Source organism: Molothrus aeneus, chromosome 5 (assembly GCF_037042795.1).
Source record: "Molothrus aeneus isolate 106 chromosome 5, BPBGC_Maene_1.0, whole genome shotgun sequence".
NCBI classification, from domain to species: Eukaryota; Metazoa; Chordata; class Aves; order Passeriformes; family Icteridae; genus Molothrus; species Molothrus aeneus.
Genome location: NC_089650.1, coordinates 19,469,916 through 19,491,595, shown reverse-complemented (window position 1 = coordinate 19,491,595; position 21,680 = coordinate 19,469,916). Strand labels below are relative to the sequence as shown.

The 21,680-nt window shown below is 50.3% G+C and overlaps 2 protein-coding genes across 3 annotated transcripts; one reads left to right on the top strand and one right to left on the bottom strand.

Annotated features, from left to right (window-relative positions):
• The first annotated feature begins 4,284 nt into the window (after positions 1 to 4,284).
• SOX10 (SRY-box transcription factor 10) lies at positions 4,285 to 14,694 on the top strand. 2 transcript variants are annotated; one of them, XM_066550545.1, is made up of 4 exons: positions 4,285 to 4,418; positions 5,625 to 6,081; positions 11,565 to 11,830; positions 12,233 to 14,694. In XM_066550545.1, exons 2-4 carry the CDS (start codon positions 5,672 to 5,674, stop codon positions 12,946 to 12,948), a joined length of 1,392 nt encoding a protein of 463 aa, XP_066406642.1. In that variant the 5' UTR covers positions 4,285 to 4,418; positions 5,625 to 5,671; the 3' UTR covers positions 12,949 to 14,694. The 2 variants fall into 2 exon arrangements, with proteins under 2 accessions (XP_066406642.1, XP_066406644.1); XM_066550547.1 differs by lacking the exon at positions 4,285 to 4,418 and having other exon boundaries at positions 5,647 to 6,081.
• A 3,070-nt stretch (positions 14,695 to 17,764) lies between these two features.
• POLR2F (RNA polymerase II, I and III subunit F) lies at positions 17,765 to 21,660 on the bottom strand. Its single transcript, XM_066551032.1, has 5 exons — positions 21,576 to 21,660; positions 21,369 to 21,438; positions 21,093 to 21,223; positions 19,525 to 19,596; positions 17,765 to 17,952 (listed from the first exon to the last, which is right to left on the bottom strand). The coding sequence occupies exons 1-5, from the start codon at positions 21,593 to 21,595 to the stop codon at positions 17,862 to 17,864; spliced, it is 384 nt and encodes a 127-aa protein (XP_066407129.1). The 5' UTR covers positions 21,596 to 21,660; the 3' UTR covers positions 17,765 to 17,861.
• Between the last annotated feature and the right edge of the window lie 20 nt (positions 21,661 to 21,680).

Sequence of the window (21,680 nt, the reverse complement as noted above, 5' to 3'; positions counted from 1 at the left end):
GCCCCTAGGACTCAGTAACAAGCTTCCCAGCTATCCCATGGCCATGATGATGAGGTGTGATAAGGCCCAGTGGCATCTTCACACCGTAGGGGACATGCATGCACTGTGGATGTTTGGTATACTATTTCTGACTGGCATAGCGGGACTTCCAATGTGGGTCAGCTGTACCTGACATCTTCAACCCTCCCATCACCATCTGGGTTGCCTGGTCCTCTGCCTCCCTCTTTCTCCCTCATGGGCAGGGAGACAGACCCCCTTTCCAGTAGGAGGGCTGTTCCCCTCCTCTTCCTCACCAAGCCATGCCCACCAGCCATGTCAGGCAACAGCAGCAAGCTTCATACTGTCAAAGATGCAAATCCCACTTTGGAGATAGGGTAGGACAAGGGTTTGGCTTTGGTGTGAGAAATCTAGTTTCCCTCCCTAACATGATATTGGTATGCCCATTCCTTGTCCCTTCCACAGCATCACAGAGGGGATAGAGCCACAGCAAATCCACACCAACCTACCTGGCACAGGCAAGAAGGCAGCAGGGGCAAGACCCCCTCCCACCCCCCAAATCCCAGACCATGCCCCCACCCCCCCAACCACCTGCCCCTCGTTGTCTCACGTGCCCACTTCCACGTGAAGGGAATTTTGCAAAGAGGAGGTGGTGCCCGCTCATCCATCCCAGTGGCTGTCCCCATCCTGGCCACTGCCGCCGCCTCAGCTCCTCCTAGACCAGGCTTCCTCTCCCGTCTTTGGGTCTGGAGCAAGCTGGACGCTCTTAAAAAGCTTTTTATGTGCGTGCGTGTGTGTGTGCGAGTGTGTGTTAATCACATGATTGTCATTCACCTGTATCCTGAACAAAGACTGTGCACTGTTTAAGGCCCAAACAAGAAAGCCAAAAAGGAAAGGAGGGGGGGTTGTTGGGAAAACTGAAGGGGCCGTTGAGAGAGCAGGCGCACGCTGGAGAAAATCCTTATCAAACTCCCAATTCATGGGTCTCCCTTTCCCTCAGCACACTGTGGGTATTGTTTGGCTGGGGGGTGTGTATGTGTATTTTTTCGAATGTCTGTATCGTCCCCTCCTTGCTCCCCAGCTGTGACGCTGTTTTACTGTATGGAAAGATTTCACAGAGAACCCCTCCCATTTTCCCAGGCAGTTCTGGGACAATACCAGTGCTGTGCCCCCGAGTTGGGCAGGGGACAAAAGCTGGCTCTCGTGCTGGGGATCCTGCTGCTCTCTGCTGTGGACAGGCTCTCCCTGTGACTCCTCCCTTGTCACAGGTGCAAGGGATAGGTGTCACCTAGCAAAACCCCTCCCCCAAAACCTCCGTGGTCCCACCTTGGTGGAGTTGTCCCATCAATGTGGTCCCCTTGCTGAAACCCTACCAAGCAGGTGCCACTGCGATGATGCTCCTTGTGCACCGAGCAGCCAGCCTGGAGCAGGATGTCTTCCCTATCATCCTTGGGAGGCTATGGACACAGGACACGTGGACGGAAGAGGCTTGGACAAGGACATATAAACACTCAGTGCTTTGAGAGGGTGCTGAAAAAAGCAGTAAACAGACTGCAAAATAAAAGAGAATTCAAAAAGTGGAGGCCGGACCAAAGGAGACAAAATACAAGAACTGGAGAAAAGCTGATTGAAGGGCAAAAGCCCCTTCCTCAACATTTAAATACGAGGAGATGCTGAGATAGCAGACACTGTGTGGCTGGTACACATTCCTTTGAGGACATCCCTCTCTGCAGCTGAGCCACCTATAGCTCTGCAGCAAGGCACAAATTGGACTTGGCTCCTGGCTGAGCTGGCTGGTGGCAGCAGGCTCTGACAGGGATGGTGAGCAGTGGGAAAAACACTGGTCCAGTGCCCTGGAGGTTACCGGAATCCCTTCTGGGTCTGATTCCTTTCTTGCCCAGCTGGGAGCTGTTCTCCCTGCAGAATTTACCTGTTGCACTCGGGGTGTGAGCTGAGCAGGTTGTAAACTTCACTCAGTGCCTTGTGGGGCTCTTGTTTTTGTCTCCTGACTGGGGATCCTCTCCAGAAAAGCACTAGAGGATCCCCGGCCTCTTGTTTCATACCATGTGAAGCTCTGCACCCAGTATCCCCACTCCAGAGGAAAACAAGAAATCTCACTCACACCCCCTTTTTCCCATGGAATCCACAGGAACTAGCTACCTGAAGGGAGAGCAAATAAACACCATTTTCTGGCTATTTTCTGTGTCATTCTCCCTCCCTGCTCCAGGTTGGAGGTTGGCTGCAGCCAGGGAAACAAGCAGGGCAGTGTTTCTCAGCAGAGGCTGCCTTCTTGAGGGGCAGGAGACCAAACTTCCAGTTCCAGTTCTCCCACACTCCTATGCAGGGCCCCTGTAGATTAAGGATGACCCTTAGTGGCTGGGGAAGGTGCCATGAGCTCCGCAGTACCACTGACTCTGGATCCAGTGGGCCACAGAAAACTGTGCACGAACTGACCTTGCCTCACTTGTTTTTGCTGGTCATCTGCATGCCAGACAGAGGGTGAGCTGCCAAATTGCCTGTCTGTGCTGTGAGTCCTCTTCTTGTGCCAGCCACAACTGGGGTGTCTGTTGGTGAGAGAACTCATCCCAAATGGCAAGACTTGAGCTGCTATTTTGGCCAAGAAAGCAGGGCCTTAATGCTACTTTGTGAGACTCTCCATTGGGTTTTCTTGTCATCAAAAAGACACTCAGATTCCTCTCTTCCAAAGGGAAAAAGGCATCATGTGAAGAAAAGTATTTGAATCCATCTTCTTTTCCAGAGTAGGTAATACTGAAGAGAGGAAAGGTATGAGATGATCCCTTGACAGTTTTTCTTTTCTGTGGGGTGCAAGCAGCCTGTTTAAGCAGAGATGCCTGCTTGATCCCAATGGCATGTAGTCATTTCCCCCTCCCAGCTCTGTGCAGTAAAGGCTTCTCACTGGGATTTAGTGAGGTTTTCCCTGCAGCCCCCTATGGTTTCAGAGCTTTATTTACTCCAGGCAACACCAGGCATGCAGGGAAACAGCCCTAAGCTGTCAGCCAGTTTGCAGGGGTTTCCTGTGGCACCTCACAGTCCATGTGGTGCCAGCCAGTGGTTTTCTGGGTCTCTCTAACACAAAGTTTCTGGAGAGTGAATATCTGTTATAGGAGTTGAAAATGTTTTTGAAATCCCTCCAGGCTGTTTTCCTGGGTCAAAGGCATTAATCTCTTTGTATTTTCTGACTTAGCAGTGAAATGTCTTTAGGTTGGATCTGCAGCAGGGAGCTGGGGCAGGAGCTCGTTTATCTCATTGCTACCATAGGAGATCATCAGAAATTTTGTGGGTGACTTCTCATGGTTACAGAGTTGGTGTTGGTCTATATGAGCCCTGGTAACAAAAGAAATTGAAGAAACCAACTACCAGAGGCATGTGGGAAGGAAAGTGAGCCGGAAAACAGAAGATGTGAGGGAGAACATTCTAAACCATTGAGAGCTGAGATCTATTACGTGTCCCAGTGCACAAGCAGCAAGAATGAGGGTGAGTGTGAGAGTCCTTCTCATTAGGAAACCCCACTTTCCTTGTGAGACCACATTTGCCTATAGGAGCAGCTCAGCTTGCTGGAGGAAGCAGAGCCTGCTTATCTTGGCAAGATCCCACAGAGCCCACCCCTAGAGTACAAAAATTTTAAGAAAGCTCAAGCTGGTATCTACTATCCAGCAGCATGGCATTTTCCCTGGACCTGATGTTCTCCACTCTCAGAACACCTCTGATCCCCTGCATCCCCTTCCCTACCTTGCAGATACAGGTCTGAATAATGCCCTTTTCACAGTGCCTTGACCCCAGGGTCCCAGGACAACTTGTTTCAGCATAGAAGAATCCTCATGTGACTGTGTGATGAGGACTAGGGACTCATTTAGCACATGGGGAGTGCTAGATCCTTCAGGAGTAACCATGATATCAGGGAGAAGGAGAGGGACCCCCATCCTGAGGATGCACACCCTTCTCCCCAAACCACGCACACCCCTTCCAGCATCCCACCGCCCCAACCTGCCAGGGTTGAATCCTCCAGCACCATCTCTGGGCTGGCCATGCCACTGAGAGCAGCAATGCCAATAATTCCCATGAAGAAGCTGGCACCATGGAAAACAGGGAACGTACTGGTGGCTGAGGTGGGGTGGGGGGCTGCCTGTGTCCCCTCCCCGCCGTCCCTGGCCGACTGTACTCTGGCTCTGAGGAGTGCTTGGCTCCACCTTCCGCCCTTCCCTCCCCCGGTGCTAAGCAGCAAAGCCAGCTAGAGACATGCAGCCGGGGTATTAGTAAAAACCAAGCCTCCCTCCAGGAATGGCACTCGCTTGAGAGCCTCCCTGTGCCGCGCGCCCCGACACCGCTGGGGCTAGAGAGAGAGCAGGGGGGCTATTGGGATCACAGCCCTGCAGGATTTGCCCGGCACACCGGCCAGCAATGTAAGTTTTCCTACCTGAGCTTGCTTGCACACGCGCACGTTTTTGTTCGCGCTTTTCCCCCCTCTACTTTCTCTTACTTTCTTCATTTTTCCACACAAGAGTCTGTGTTGCCCTCTGAAACTAGAGGGACAGCAGCTCTTGCTATGCACTGGCTTTTTTTTTTTCCAGTTAAGCCAGCGGCACGCTTTTCCATCACTTTTTTTTAAAATTTCTTTATTCTTCTTTTTTTTTTTTTTTAATTTCTAGATGGGGAGGATAGAGAGGCCTTTATTTTTAGAGTGGTTTTTTTTTCTCTTAGGGGGGAACTGCTGCACAGCAGCAGGGACTTTTAGAGGTGACTGCAGACGGAAGGAGAAAGGCAGAGTGTGTGGGACAGGCAACCCAAAGCTATGACTTGTCTCAAAGTTAAACTTGGTTGTGTTTTTGTCTGGATAGATATAGATATAGATACAGATAGAGATATAGATACAGATACATGACTGTGAGTATGCATATGCACACACACACGTATACTGGAGGGTGTGTGTGGACGAAGCATAGATGTATTTTAAGCCTTTGGTTTATCAGCTGTGAAAGGAGAGTGAGGGATGAGATGTCCCAGCAGAAGCACTTTCTCACAGCTGGGATCTGGGTGTGGATCCCGGGCCTGGGCTGGTTCTCTGCATGGTGGTGCCACCCGCTCAGGTTCCCTGGCACCTGGGGTATCAGTCCCTACCAGTCTATAAGCCAGACTGCTGGTGCTTCCCCTCCCATGCCTCCCTCCAGACATTTCACTGCATGTCTTTGAAATAAAGGGGCACTTCCCCCCCCAAGTTTGGTGACTCTCCTCCACATTCCCCTCCTCTGTGGGATGCTGTGCTGAGGCAGAATGGTGCATGTCTCTCCCCTTTCAGATCCCCAACTTTCATTATCCCTCTTGCTGCAGGCCCTTCCCCACATGTCAGCTCCACACGATTGCAGAGATAGGGAGCAATATCCCAATTAATCAGGGGCCCTGACCCATCCCCACCCCCACTGATCACGGGTTCTGCGGTGTGCACGGCAATTGCGTTGCTTGCGCTTTAATTGAGCAGCCCCTGTCTCGTGGTCAGTTCTTCAGAGACCTTGGAGTCCCTTTCAGATTTGGTGGTTGCTTCTCATTTTCTCTCTTTTCCCCTTTTTTTCCTTTCTTTCCTTTGTTTTTGTCTTCCTCCCTTCCCTCCCCAGTGAGAAGAAGGACAGCAAGAAGGAAGAGGGAAAGCTTGAGAGCAAGGATGGCTGACGACCAAGACCTTTCAGAGGTGGAGATGAGCCCAGTGGGCTCTGAAGACCACCACTGCCTCTCCCCAGGACCCTCCATGGCAGCAGACAACTCCCCGCACCTCACTGGCTCTGGGAATGGGGAGATGGGGAAGGTGAAGAAGGAGCAGCAGGACTCGGAGGCGGACGATGACAAGTTCCCAGTGTGCATCCGCGAGGCAGTCAGCCAGGTGCTGAGCGGCTACGACTGGACCCTGGTTCCCATGCCCGTCCGGGTCAATGGAAGTAACAAGAGCAAACCCCACGTCAAGAGGCCCATGAATGCCTTCATGGTGTGGGCACAGGCTGCCCGGAGGAAACTGGCTGACCAGTACCCGCACCTGCACAATGCCGAGCTCAGTAAGACCTTGGGGAAGCTCTGGAGGTAAGGGAGAGCGGTGAATGTGGGGTGGGAGGGCTGAGGTCTGCAGGTGTCCTCTAGAGGACTGTGTGGTCATGTGGAAGGATGGAAGGGGTGTCCCTTGAGGGGACTTCTGTACAGTGAGCCCCCTCACAGGATGCGCAGTTGTTGACTGGAGCAAGAGAGGTGGTTGGATGTAGTGAAAGTTTTCTCAGCAGAGCTCACTTCTGTCCTGAGCAGCAGCCCTTTCCATTTGTTTCCAACTAAGTTTCCCTATTGTTCCTGATGAGGACACTCTCATCTGGTCCTCCCTGCCTGACTGCCTAGGGAGATCTTGTTTTCTTGGCTCACCCTCCCTGTAGGGCTCAGTTGTGCAGTAGCAGTAAACTGGCTGAGCTCAAGTCTTTTAAGAGCTAAGTCACAGGTGGCTGCCTCAAGCCTGTCTGAACTCAGATCCCAGCACCAACAGGGTTTCTTCTCCGGGCAGTGCCACAAAGCAGAGGGATTTACAGCTGAGGAAGAATGTCAGGGGAAAGGAGACAGGCAGTCAGAGCCTGACACCCATCCTTCCTAGGATGGTCCCACTTTTGGCAGGCCATGCAGACGCAGTGAGATGGACAAGGAGAGACACAGGTAGAAATAGGGGTTGAGGCTTAGCAGAGAGGAAGAGACCTGCAAGAGTTCCAGCCTTAGCAGGCTCTCTTGGAATATGCTGGCTCAAACAAACCCCATCTTCCTTTGCAAACAGAGAGATGCCCTCCCTTCTCACTAGCACACATACACTTGTCCTTCGGCACTGCAGTTTGTGCAGCTATTTTCACTTTGTGCAGATCCTGGGTCCTTTGGGTAGCCTCCCCTCCTTCCTCCAGCAGGTCCATAGGCTGCTCTCATTGACTGCAGCCAGCCCAGGAGTGTGCAGAGAGCCATTGTGCCAAAGCCAAACGTGTCAGGCTGGCTGTGCCGCATCCTTCCCGTCGGACGCTCTCTGCTGATAACCCCAGAGAGTAACCTGTTACTTTCTGCCACAAGTCCCCAGCACAGTCCCCTGCCTCATGCCAATCTAGGCAAACCAAGGCTCATGCAAACAGCCCTCTCATTCTCACACCCTGACATCATTTCATAGAAAAAGCCCTCCCTTTTGGGTGAGCCAAGACACATTTTTTGAAGCAGAAGCTTCAAAACACACTCTCTGTAGCAGCTATTCATTCCTAGCTTCAAACAGCCTAGCTCTCAAGGAACCAACCCCATGGGCATTAGATTCTCCCTCTGCTATGTCAGCCTGTTTACCTTACTCCTGAGTGTCTAATGTAACCCCAGCAAAGGGATTTCCTTGGGAAGTCAAAGGCACAGCATTGATTGTGAATGTCTCCTCTGATCTTCTTTCCTGCTTGGATCTCCTCTGCTTTCCCTTTACCACAGCACTTGCTTTCACCTGGGACTCTGCTGCCAGCCTCTGGATTGTGAAGCTGTGTTGAAAAGGGGGTGTGTGGGGGGACCTATCCTTTTTGTTCCCGAAATGTTGATTTCAAGACATCATTCCTTTACTGCAAAATTTTGCCAGATTTTAGAGCAATGGTGTCTCCCTCCAGGCACTGTATTTTCCTTGAAAATATAGCAGAGCAGTGAAACCTCCACAGGAATTGCATTAAGAGTGCAGGGAGACGGAGCCCCCAGCCCACAGCCACAGTCATGTACCCAAATGCCTCCCCGCTCCCAGGACATGGCTCCCGCTGCTGGCCACACGGGACTCAGAGCAGCAGGACACTGCTGCCAGACAATGGTCAAGGTCCCCGTGTGTTTCTTAGGGCACAATACAGCCAGGAAGCATTGCTCAGATGAGAAGCTTGCGGGGTCAGGCCTGGGGTTGTTATAAGCTGCTGAGTTTGCCACCTGGGTGCTTCTCTTGAATGTCTCCTCTCCTCATGCGTGCTGAGGATCTCCGAGCTGTGCCAGCCCCTATGGAGATCACACAACGCAGCAAGATGGGTTATGGGTACAGTCAGTATCTGGCCATATGTGTGTATATTTCTGTGAGGCTGTGGGGAAATATCAACCACAAAACTCCAGGGGAGGTGGCCCAAATGTTACCAGGATAGTAGCCCAGAGCCTTGCCTTCCAGCCACGGTATGGCTGGGCTTGCTCTGCTGAGGTTCCCACTGCCTTATCTACACTGTCCCCCAGGTATAGCTCCTACACATGGTTACAGCTGCAAGCAGACAGGATTTTTTCTGGACAGCTTAGCCTCAAACTTTTGATGAATGTCCTTGCAAAGGCAGCCACCAAAACCCTACTGCTATGGCTTGTCACTTGGGAAAATGTTGGCTGTTCTGAGCTTCTACAGATAAAAGGTGGGTTAGAGGCAAAGGCTGGTGACCACAGGGACTCCCTGCAGACCACCATTAAACCAAGCACATCTCCAGCAATTGGCACCGGGTGGGGATGGAAGAGGATGGAAATCTTGAGAGGCACCTGCAAAATAGGATGCAACAGCGCAGGATTTATTTTTAAGCCCAGAATTTGCATCGCCATGTCCTCCACAGGCACCAGTCCTCATTGGAAGGGGCTGCAGGATATGCCCTGATGGCCACTTTACCTGCCTGACCCCAAACACAGTGCCATGGGGCTTACGGCCCCATCCACCTTCCCCAGTCTGTACCCATTAGGGTGTGTGATGGGTGTAGACAACAAATGGGACATACTAAAAAAGAAGGGAGACTTTTTGTGCTTGACAGTCATGAAATCTGTCCTTGAATGCTTTCCTTTCCCAGGGTGGGACACGGAGCAGCTCTCAAATGGAGGCTGGCTGCTGAAAATGTCAGCATGACTCCCAGCCAAAATGCCAGCACCACCTCCAGGGCTGAAAACAAGGGAGGCATGGGAAGAAGGGGAGGAAGGCTTGGTAGGGAGGAGCAAAGGGCCCCGATGGACGGATCTTTGCATGAGGGTGGCAACACCCAGGCAATTGGTTCATGCCCACAAAATCTAGGGCCATGGACGTGTAGGAGGGCTGCCTTCTGCTCCCAGACAGCTCTCGCCTTGCATCAGCCCCAGTGCCCAAGCCCATCACCGCACTGACCCATTGGCAGCTGAGCCCCAGCCAGGGTCAGGCCTCTGGCTGCTGAGCCAGGTGCATGGCACACGGAGCTGTGCCATGCCAGGTGGCAGAAGTAGAGGCTCTGAGAGGTGAGCAGGAAGGTTTTAGCCCTCCTTTCTCCTCCCAAAGCACGGTGCTGGGTGCTTGTCGCTCTCCCCTTGGCTCAGGAGTGAGCATTTGGTGTCAGGCTTGGATAAGCCCCATGAAGGGCTTTGCTCTGTGATCCATAACTTCTCTGCCCGTGCGAGACTCCTTTGCATTATGGCCTGGAGAGCGTGGGGGGCAGGAGGGGGAGGGCAGGAAGCAAGTGAAATCCAAATCCCCCCAAATCTCCTGGCCTTTGCCTGCTCGCACCAGTTTCACTTTGCTAAAGCTGATTTGAATTCTGATCCCAGTGGGAGGGAGGAGGGAGCAGGCAGCCTTGGAGAGAAGAGAAGATGTGGGGAGTGGACTTGCCTCTGTCCTGTTGGTGGCACTACCCACGAGCTGCTGTCAAGAGGAGAGGAGGTGAGGCACTTCAGCATAGCTCAGAGGGCAGGGGTCTGACACCCGTGTAGCCTCCAATGTCTCTGTTTCACAGCATCCACAAGGCAGATCTCTAAGGCTGAGCTTTGCAGGTTCTGTCTCTATTCTCCATATCCCATGCTCCATAAGGATGAAGATTTTGCCAAGGCAAAGTAGCTCCCAGTCCACAAGGCCTACAAGGGCTGACCCTTAGAGGGCTGTCTGGAGCAGCACAGGCTGAGGGATTAGAACCCTCTGGGACTTGTGAGCATAGTATACAGTGTCAGGAGGGAGACAGGAAAGCTGGTGCTGGATTCATGGTGGCTCAGTTGCTTTAATCTCCAGGATTAAGGCAGTGGAGGAATGTGGTGTGTGGCCACAACCTGCTCAGGCTGACTGGAGTGAACCCAGGTCAGCAACATGCCACACACCTTCCATCTACCAGCTGAGGCAATGCACAAGGAGCAGGGGAGGAAAAGAGTGTTTAGGGACCAACCCATTACTTGCTGGTGACCAATCTGATTGCCCACCAGATTTACCTGTGTACTCCTTGAGCCATACCTCCACTTCATCTTTCAGTTTTTCAGGTCAGTTCAGGCCTTTATATCTTCCCCAGAGCGTACAGCTAAACAGAATTGGTCACATTTCAGTGCTAAGGGCTTCGGGGGTGCTAAGGTGCTGGCACAGTCCCATCCCCATGTAGTTCTTTTGCTGAGGAGAAAAAGGTGGGGACGTAACATAATTTTTTTTGGCTGTTTCTAAGCCCTGCCATTCGTAATGGCTGTTTTGAGTTCCCAGTCATGAGAAGACTGGTCCCTTCTGACAGTACTGGGTTTTGATTGAAGGCAGGATGACCTCGAGTCACAAGAATATGAGGAGGAAAATCATAATATGAAATTGAAGTGCTTCCAGCTGAAATGCTGCAAAAGGCTTGAGCAATGAGTTTGATCTTATCTTCAAGTGCTCTGAGGCATCCTGCCTGTGCATTTCACCATTTCCTCAGAGAGCCTTAACTAGAGCAGCCCATGATCTGGCAGGAATACAAACAAGGAGCTTACATTTCTGCAGTGCCTTTCATCCAGAAACCACGGCTCATCTACTTCTACAAAGCTAGCAAAATAGCAGCTAAATTTTTTCAACTGCTTGGCCAAGTTCAAGGAAGGCTGGTCCTTTGTGCTTCAGACTTTCGCATTATCCATGTCTGAGGTGAGCAGGAGCTCCAGGAATAGTAGAATACAGTTTCTAGCCCTTCCAAATTTTCTTTCTGCTAAGGTTTCTAGCCCTTTCCGAACTTCCAAATTCCCTTTTAGAATATTGCAAAATGACTAAAGGTTGCTTTACATGGTTCCTGTGGAGCCAATATCAATAGCTCCTATTGGTGCTCCATACAGCCTCAAGCTAGGATCAAAGCCTATAGAAGGGGGGAGGTTAATAAATACAGTCTGGGGAAGAGCAAGAGACATGGGGCAGGCAGCACTACAGGTAGTACAACACCTTTGTCCAAAGGACAATTGCAACTGCCCTTAATTTGCCCGAAGTTTTTAAAAGCAGCTCATCAACCCTTATTTAACACAGCTACAAAAGGCTGCACTTCGCCCTTTGGCAATGGAAGAGAGGGTAAATTGAATTTACTGAGGTGAGAAGCATCACACAAGTGGGGAAGGGGGACCCAGCACCAGCACCAACCAGTGGCAGGGCTTAATGTCTAAGGAGAAGAAGAAAAGCATTGCTGTCTCCATGGAAACAATCCAAGTTCTTCCTGTTGTTTTGGGGAGTACCCTCCATGGGGCAACATCCTGGCATTTGGATTTACACACCCTGTCCCACAATATTGAGCATAGGTTTTTTTTTCTGATGGACCTACCCCACGCTTTCCCTCTTCTCTTCTTTCCCACCTTGGTCTCTGCAGGTTACTGAATGAAAGCGACAAGCGGCCCTTTATCGAAGAGGCGGAGCGGCTGAGGATGCAGCACAAGAAGGACCATCCTGATTACAAGTACCAGCCCCGCCGGCGGAAAAATGGCAAGGCCACACAGGGCGAGGGTGAAGGACAGGTAGAAGGGGATGCTGGTGGGGCTGCTGCTATCCAGGCCCACTACAAGAATGCCCACCTGGATCACAGGCATCCTGGCGAAGGGTCACCCATGTCCGACGGTCATCCGGAACACTCCTCAGGTGAGTTTTGGGTCTCAGTGAATCTCTTGACAGACTACAGCCAAGCCAGAGGCTCAAAAAAGACAAGTCATCGTGGTGGGGCTCACACCTTACTCACGACCCAGCAGACTGCTGGTGTCAGCAGTACACATGCCTGAGTCTCCCAGCAGGGACATGCCTGAGTTTCAGAGGCACTTGCATTTCTCTGGTCAGGCAAGGTATCGTTGCATCCTCCCTTTTTTCCACAAAATGACATAAAGAGATTTGGTTTTGTCTATTTCTTTCTACCTCCACCAAAGCCTCCAGCTAGACAGCTGCTGGCATACTGGGAAGAACAGAGATGGATTGTGTATAGAGCAAGTCATAAAGCTGTAACTCACCTCTTCTCTCTTCTTCCTTTTCAAAATATCCTTCACATTGCAGGTCAGAGCCATGGGCCCCCCACACCTCCTACCACCCCTAAGACCGAGATGCAGGCAGGCAAAGCCGATTCCAAACGAGAAGGGCGTTCCCTGGGGGAAGGGGGAAAGCCACACATTGACTTTGGAAATGTGGACATTGGGGAGATCAGCCATGAGGTGATGTCCAACATGGAGACCTTTGATGTCAATGAATTCGATCAGTACCTGCCGCCCAACGGACACGCCGGCCACCCAGGCCACGTCGGGGGCTATGCGGCAGCGGCTGCTGCTGGCTATGGCCTTGGGAGTGCCCTGGCTGCGGCCAGCGGACACTCTGCCTGGATCTCCAAGCAGCATGGAGTCTCCTTGTCCACTGCCACCTCATCGATGGTGGACTCAAAGGCCCAGGTGAAAACGGAGGGGTCCACCCCTGGAGGCCATTACACTGACCAGCCCTCCACTTCCCAGATTGCTTACACGTCCCTGAGTCTGCCCCACTACGGCTCGGCCTTCCCCTCCATCTCCAGGCCGCAGTTTGACTACCCGGACCACCAGCCCTCGGGACCCTACTACAGCCATTCCACCCAAGCCTCTGGCCTTTACTCTGCCTTCTCCTATATGGGACCTTCTCAACGTCCCCTTTACACTGCCATCTCTGACCCTGCACCCTCCGTGCCACAGTCCCATAGCCCCACACATTGGGAACAGCCCGTGTACACAACTCTCTCCAGACCATAGGGAATGGGGAACAGTGACCGAAGCAGCGACGGAAAGGCTCCGAAGAATCAGCACAGGCAGAAGAGCCTCCGAACTCCAAGGTCACTCAGTGCCATCCAGCCACCAGAACCCACCAAGCATACAGAAGTGCCTTTCTTGATCCCAGCTCTCGCTGGCACACCCACCTAGAGGAAGGTTTGTCATCCTTTTGCCCTTTACCAATTTCACACAGGCCACATGACTGGCTTGCAATGCCTTTTTGGCCTTCTAGATGAGGAGGATTCTAGACATGGAGTGACTGGTCTGTGGTGGGTTTTGTTGTGCACACCCTGGACTGTATGATGAGAGAGACTGTCCTTTCCTTCTCCTCCCACACTGCTCCAGGGAGTTTGCAAGTGTTTCCAACAGGCCACAATGGCCAACATTTTGTCACCTGCTGCAGGTGTTGGGTGGCCGCTCAGCCTCGGTGGACATGTCCCAGGAGGAGCAGCAAGGAGGATGGCATGGCCGGCTTCCTTGCAATCAGCGTTGTGCAGCAGTCCTGCCTAAGATTCACACATGCATGAATCTTGAACCCCTTGGAAGACCAACCTACGCTTGCTTCCCTGCCAATTTCCACAGCTGCATCCTAGCTTTTCTCCCCACCTCTCCCCACCCTCCTGTCTCTATTTAATCCCACACTCTTCGCAGCATGGAGGTTTGAAGGCTTGCCTGAACAGTACATGGGATTTGGGAACAGCGTGGCCAGCCTTAGCATTACTCATATCACAGCCTGTGTGCATGCGCGTGTTCATCTATGAAGGTGGAGGAGAGGTGGCGAAGGACCAATGAATCATTACGGTGCTATGGGTGAATCCTCCTTTTTTTAAATTACTCTGTATCATTCATTTATGTCTGGCATTTCTGGCCTCCCAGTCTCTTCTAATCTCTTCAGAACTCCAAACGACCTCTGAGCAAACCTGGCCCTTGCTCTTCCACATTTGACAGTGCCTGCATGAAATGAAGAGGCACCAAGAAAGCTATGATGCACTTGCCAACATCCCAAGTTGATTCCAGTACTCTCTGAGCTCCCACTCCAAACCCAGGCTGAACTCATTCGTCCATCATGTCTCCCAATCAGCCAACACCTCCCTCCCATCTATGCTGAGAATGGAAAGATACTCCTGTGGCTTTAAGCAAGGTAGATACAGACCCAATCTTGGATGATGAAAGAAGCCTATTTAGGTGCAAAGTAATCTTCTTTGCCTTTGGGTTTCAAACTAGAAGCAACCATGTCTTAGAGATCAACCTCTTTTTCAGCCCAACATCTGAGGACAGTCTGCTTGCTTCTCCTTTGTCACCTCCAGGACTGTGGTGGTTTGTCATGCCAGGGAGTGAACTGGCACAAAAACTGCCACAGGAAAAGATGATTCCTGACAGGTGATTGCAGAGACATGCTGTGGGACTTCCCAATGCATATGCTAGTCTAGAAAGAGACTTTAACCAAATGTGGACTGTGATGGGTGCTGCTGTATCCCTCTGTTGATATGACTGTCAGATGCCCTTCCTGCCTCCCTTAGCTACAGATGACTTATCCTTGTGGTGTCTGAAAAGATCATGTAGAATGTTTGCTCCCTGTACGCATGTAACCTCTTCCAGCCCTGTCCCCTTATTTATGCAAGTAGCACCTTCCTCCCCTACCTCCCTTTCCTCAGTCTCTGTGCCATCCTAGCACCATTAACTCTGCGTTAAACATATGGAATAATAAACTTATAAGTTTCATTTTCACATGTCTGGGTTTCTTTGACCTCTTCCCTGCAAGTCTGTTTTTTTCCCCCAGTACATGTATGATGGGTCACACGCGTCACCACACAGATCCTGTGCACAGCCTTCCTCTGCCTCTCAGGAAGAGGACACGGGTGCAATTCTGACTGGCTGTCCAGACTCCTTCATGGAGATGAGGCTCACCTTCTGTACACCTCACCTGCAGCCATTTCTTCCATGAGAAAAGCACTAACACTGCTTCATCTGAGATAGAGCACATGCAATCAAGAGTACTATTTTGCACCTGCCTCACCCAAAAATTTCTTAGTGTGACTGCTAATGCTCTCTAGAAGTGTGAGGTTTCTCATCTTGGGTCCTCATGACCAGGTAGCAGGTGACATACCTTCAAAAAAAACCTTCCCCACATACACAAATTTGTGTATTTTGGAAGCAGCCATTAATTTCTCAGTAAAAACTCAACCCCTCACCCTCTTGCCTTCCACAAGCAAGAACCCAAACACAAACACTCATACACAGAGTATATTCCAGAACACATGTATACACTTCCTCACTTGTTGAAGACGATATTCTGTATATAGTCAGGTCCTGGGAGGGTATCTGAACTTGTCTGGAAAGAAAAAAGTGTAGTGGGTATCACTCTGCTTAAGAACATCTCTCAAGGCAGAACGGTAGGAGCCCATTTACCACAGACACTCCCAATAATTACAAGTTCATTCCAAAGGGCTTCAATGCTGGTGCTTGTGAGCAGGTGCAGTGAGTTCCTCCTGTTCACTAAACACTTTATGGGTGAGTAGAGTAAGCAGAACATCTAGGAACTGTGGAATGGTCAAAGCTTTTTAAAAAGCACAGCACTATAGTTCTGTATAGGGCCAAGAGCATCCACAGCAGGATGGCCTAATTAATCTAATAATAGTGATGCCAGCTAAAGAGTTCCATGCAAAATAGGACTGACCATTCATGGAGAGGAGGAGAAACCTATACCCCAAATCACAGGCTGTGGGAAGAGCCCAGAAGGGCACTGCTGAGCAAATCTGGAACACAGGTAGGGAGGAAGGGAAGCCATGGTGGAATTAGAGATATGACAGCTGATCACATGGGTGGGAAAAAGAAGTGACAGAGCTTGGATGAACAGAAGAGTGGGAGAAGAAAGTTCTTAATCTTACATAAGTACTCCAGCTCTTCAAGAAGCAAATTAGGAAAGTGAGTGGGCTCTGCCTCAACCATTTGCCTCTCACAGAGGGGGGGTTGTTGCAAGTAAAGTACTGAGAATACCACTGGTAACAGAGGGGTTAACCACTCCTCCTGCAGCCTAGCAGGAGCTGGCCTGGCATCCTTCTCTATCCCTTTAATCGTATCTGATACAGATGCAAGGCTGGGGAGGGGAGTCCGGCAGGGAACAAAGAAGCCATTTAAAAAAAATAAAAAAAAGGACAAGAAAACGACCCCGCGCTCCATGGCAGACGCCAAAACGATTGCACAAAGGCACCATTTCAGGGCTGAAATTTCACCGCACCAACGTGATTAAAGGATTCCATGGAGGGTGGGGGGAGAAGGCTGAAGGCCACACTGCTGCAAATTAACCTTTTCTTGGGAAGGATGGCCTGGACCAGGAAGCATTTGGGTTCTTCACAGTCAACCCCCTCCATGCACCTGCAAACATCTCCACATCCCCTTTGACCTATCATTTCACCCAGGGACCCATTCAGCTCTTGCATTATTGCCTCTAAAACCAGCCCCTCCTGTGCACACCAAGAGAGGAAGGATAGACTTTTACAGGGAGCAGTAAGAGAATGACATTCGTGGCTGTTACATGAGCCAAGTTCCCAGGCAGGTGGGTATAAACTCTCTTTGTGACATGGATGCTCACGTGCAGGCACTGACCACACATACAGCATGCAGAATGATTGCTTATATATTAAGCACAAGCTTTAACACAAACTAATCAGAAATATTCTTTCTGGACCAGACTACAAAAAAATATAAAGCAGAAACCATAGGTGAGGTGTGCCTTCCTCCTTCTTCTCTTTAAAAATAGAAGCCAAAACCTCTGAGAGCTCTTTTTAGTAAGATAATTGAGAAAGATTTGGTGTGTTCTGCCCAAGCTCAGATCTTCTGCATGCAGAGAAAGAACCTTGAAGTACACAGATCAAGAAACAAAAACTAGGTGAACTGATGAAAACCTGCAGCTGGCTGGAAGCCTTTGCAAATTGTAAGGCATCCACCCAACTCTTGAGCACATTACCTCCCAGCACATCAGAGGTGAGAGTGCAGGTATCTGAAGGGGACAGATGACTGATCTTTCACCACAATACAGATCAAAGGAACTCTAGGATTTAGCTGCAGCTGTGCCACTGTAAGAATCACCAGTCCTGAGATGGCTTGTCCATCCCCAGGACCTCAGTTCCACTGTGTCAGAGAACAGCTGCACCAGGAGCAAGTGCAACAACAACCCACACCTGCTGAGCTGCTGGGACAGCGAGGGGCGGCCACGCTTCCGGCTGGGGCAGTGCCACTGAAAGGGGATCCCCACTTCTGATAAGCAGCAAGGGAGCAGGGAAACAATAGGTGGCTTGATGAGAGCTGCTCTACGATACTCCTGAGAAGCCCCACAGTCAGCACTGGCCAAAGAGGAAATTGGGGGTTTCCACAGCAACCTGTTCAGGGCACAAAGGCCCAACTGTCTAGGGGGAAGCAATGGAGGTGTCTCAGCACTCCCGCTTTAAGAAGGGACAGTGGTGGAAGGCTGGAGTCTTTCAGAACCCAAAGTACCTGCCAGAGCATTTCTGTACAGCAGGAGTTTAATTGGGTATCAGTCCTGTAACGAGGGAGGAGCAGTGCTAGAGGAGGGAGTTACTGCAGACTTTGGCCTAGCTAAAAGATGAGGCCTTCAACAGTGCAAGAAAGCTGAAAAAACAGCATTGCACTTGGCTCCCTAATCTTACTAATACAGTACATGACACACAGAGAAAAAAATAATACCCAAACTGGTGGAAACAGCTAAGAAAGTAATCTCTCAGACACATAGGACTGAAAGAGAAAAATCAGAGGGCAAAAAACCCCAAATACATTTAACTTAAAATAGGGAGATCTAGAATTTATTTACACAAACACTAACCAAAATTAGAAACATCCCTGGAAATGCAAAACCAAAACCAATGGCTGGAATCTGATCAGTCTGTGATAATTAACTCATCCACACCCCAGTCTTCATAGCTCCCATCTGGAAGGTAACGACGGATGATTATGGGGATCTTGCGTGCTCTGAAGGGAAGAGACAGATGAACAGAAATGTCAGAATCTGCACTGTATCACTTCAGTAGGCCATGGAAGTGAGGGGCTTGGCGGCTTCAATAAGCTCATCAGATTTAAGCGAGGGCAGCACCAGTGATTTGATATTATGTAGCAAAGTCCCAACAACCTTCCCTCATTTGTAGATGCAAAGCACTCAGCACCCTCAGACTACAAACACCAAAGAACTCTCAGACCTCTGACGCTCCTGCAGGAAATGAGCCTGGCGGTCTGAACCCACTAAGAGACAACACCAAGCACCTAACCCTGATATAGGGGGAAAATATAAATCAAGGGACTTGAAGAACAAATCCACTCTTTGTTTGACAGAAGGTTTTTCCCCACACAACATTAAAAAGGTGGCAGAATTCTGAGAACTTCCAGGACAAACTGGCATTTACAGAGAAATTTGCACCCTGAGAGCATCAGTTACATCTTAAAGAAGGATACATAAAACAGTGACTATTCAGGTACCAAAAGCTGTTACAGCTGGGGTGGAGCACAGCACGTGCTCACAGTGCTTCCCATTAGAGAGCAAGAAAATGCTGAATACAATTTAACTTCATGAAAGTAGACTGAAGTCAGCAAAGCATAATCAGACAGTCTGGAATCTAGCCAGGGCATCAGGTTTAACTGTATCAGACTTGAAATGTAACACAACTTCTTTACATTCAGGGAGGTTGTTTTTCCAGTAGTAAAGTAACTCCCCGATGCCAAGAACTACAACTGAATTTTGGCACAGAACAGGACACACCACCCTGACTTACTTTCCAGAGCTCACACACAGGCAGTGACCAGAAGCAACTCAGTCTGAGCCTGGAGATCTTACAGGAATATACCCTCAAGAGCTTTCAGCAATGGCAAAGGGAGCTGTCACAGATAAAAAATCTGCAAGAGCAGCTTCTGTGCACTGAGAAACAGGGAAGCAGGGGGACAATTTTGTTCAAGGACAGGGACTTAATCAGTAATAGAGTCCAGCTGCTTGAAGGATATCTGCATGTGACCTGGACAGTGCAGGAAAACTGTGGGACAGCAGGGAGCTCTGCTGTGGAAAGGTGGGCCTGCAAGTGGTCATCCAAAAGCTGCCTCTGCTGCTATCAGAAAGGATTTACCTTTCTGTAAGCAGGGGAAAGCACAAGGGTGCAGGAAACAAACATTCTTACCAGCCTGACCCTTATTTTAATTTTTGCCAGCACTTCATTTGAACACAGGTGTGTTCAGATGCCTGCTTTGAAATAATTCTATTTGGGGAATTAAATCAATTTCTGAAAGAGGAGGACCTTGGGATCCCATTATAGAAATAAAGAATACTGGGAATGTGAAGTAGAAGAGGTCCAGAGCAGTCCAAATCATCAGCCTTTGCAGGAGCAGGTAGTTTGGGAGAGAGCAACTGTGGAGAAACTCTAAGGTGAAAAAAGGAAAAGGCAACTACAGTGCTCACTGTTATTGAGGGAAAACAAGGCTGTCTTAGAACAAACTGCTAAATGCTGGGATGAGGAGGGGACTGCTGGCTTTAGAGAAATCAGTACAAAATCTGTGACTTACTTGAGTTCTTTCATGGCAATGAGCAAGGGGTCTGTCTCTCCTTCCAGCTCCACCATCACAGGGGCACACATCCTAGGAAAAACATGAACAGCCACTTGAGCAAAAACACAGAGAGCTCAACACCTGCCTACCTGTGTCACCTCTACAACAGCCAATAAAGTAGGAGGGTGGGACACCACCCTGGCAAAACTGATTTGCTCTGTTGTGCACTTCAAGATGAAAATTCCCCCAGATGGTTACAGACCAAACTTTTACTTCCATGTTCTTCTTGTCCCATCCCTAGGGCTCTGCTAACCAGCTGGTGCTCAAGGACTGGTCACATCCACACTCTCCTAGTCGCCCTCTGCTGTATTTAAACATGCAGAAAAGAATGGTTCTACATTAATCCAATGAAAAGGGTGCAACTGCTGTAAAATGAGCGGGCCTCCTACAACTCCAACACATCTCTTACATTCTGACTTGCTCATTCTTCCAGGCCTTGATCAGGGGAAGAGAGGGGCTGGATTTACAGAGCATTTTACCTCTCAGAAAAAAAAACATCAGCATTTTGCCAAGGACTGTGACTACACCCATCCAGTGGACAGTGGTGGCACAGAAAGCTCACACTATGTGTGGGTGAGGCCATGGGAGCTGCTGCTGGCCTGGGTTCAGCACTGGAAGTAGAAGATGCAGGTGAGGCAGAACCAGAGTGTTTTGGATTAGAGGCCTGGCATGGGCCCATCTCATCACCCCCATTTTTCTTGTCTCTCATCAGCTGAAAGAACATGCACAAAACATCTTCACAGGCTGTGCAAAGAACAGCTTGCCTGCCTGTGAGCTTCTAAATGATGCACAAGAGAAGCCTCATTATGAAAATGGATTTAACCAAGATGAAACTCAAACCCTTGCCACTGTCTAACAATCTCTCTCAGAAGATAGTTTTTCAAAAAGCACAATATTTTTAATATTTATTATTAAAACAAGTCCAAAAAGGTGAATGGATTAAGAGCAGCCAGCCTTGACAGCACTTAAAGTAAGTTCTAAATGTAATTGTCTAGTAAAAATAAGGCCTTATTATTGCAAATACTTGTTAAAACTTATAGCTTTCCACAGTGCAACTGCATTTAGAATGAATTTCAGGTTGGTTTCTTCACTCCCAATTCCTACAGCCCTCTGGTATCAACTGAAGCTGATTTGAAGCATCTCTCCCTCCAACATTACTTTTCACAAACCAGTTATGAACGTCCAAGTCCATGCTGGCTCTCTTAGGAAAGACAGAAACCAGAACTGTCTCGTCCCATTTCCTAATAATTTTGTCTGTGATCTAGGAAAAGTCATTGTGGCTACTAAAAGCTCCCTCTTTATGCACAAGTAGCACAGTTTCAGGCAAGGAGAGACACACAGACTTCACGTGCAATAGAGTCAGCTTCAGGTTGACCAGGGTGGGGGGGGGGGGGAGGACACACAAGCTCAGCAGTCATGCAAAGCATTCAGAAGACCCGGGAGTTTTTAAGGGAAGAGGGAAGCACTAATCAATGTAAAGGGAGGCACAGCTGCAGCAATGCTGGGGCACAGTGGGCAATACTCACGCTATCTGCAGGGCACGAGTGCCCAGGACTCTGGCTCGCTCGTACTTGGTCATGTAGGGGGTCGTGATGCGCTTCTGGTTTGCCTGCTGCCGCTCTCCCGAGGGCAGAATCTCCACGTTCTCCTGTCCCTCCTGGTGGAAACAGACCCGCGCCGCTGCTCAGCCGCCACCGAGGGAGGCCCTGAGGTGCGGAGGGAGCCACTGAGGCGTCCCCAGCCACAGCAGCAGCCCGGCCAGGCTGCGGCGCGGCCCTGCGGGCGGCGCACGGGGCACCCACCTCCTCCGCGTTCTCCAGGTCCTCCAGGCCCTCATCCTCCTCCACATCATCGAAGTCATCCCCGTCAAAGCTGCGAGAGAGACACACGCGTCGCACTTGTGGCCGGGCCGCCCCCACCCGCCCCGAGGCGCCACACGCCGCCGCCTTCCCTCCCTGCCTGCCCTCGGTCTCTCTCTCTCTCTCTCTCTCTCTCTCTCTCTCTCTCACTTGTCCTCGTTGTCAGACATGTTGCCCGGCGGTGCCTCCTGACCCGCACTTCCGGGACCAACTTCCGGCCGTTACCGTGACGCCACCGGAAGTGATCCTGTGCCG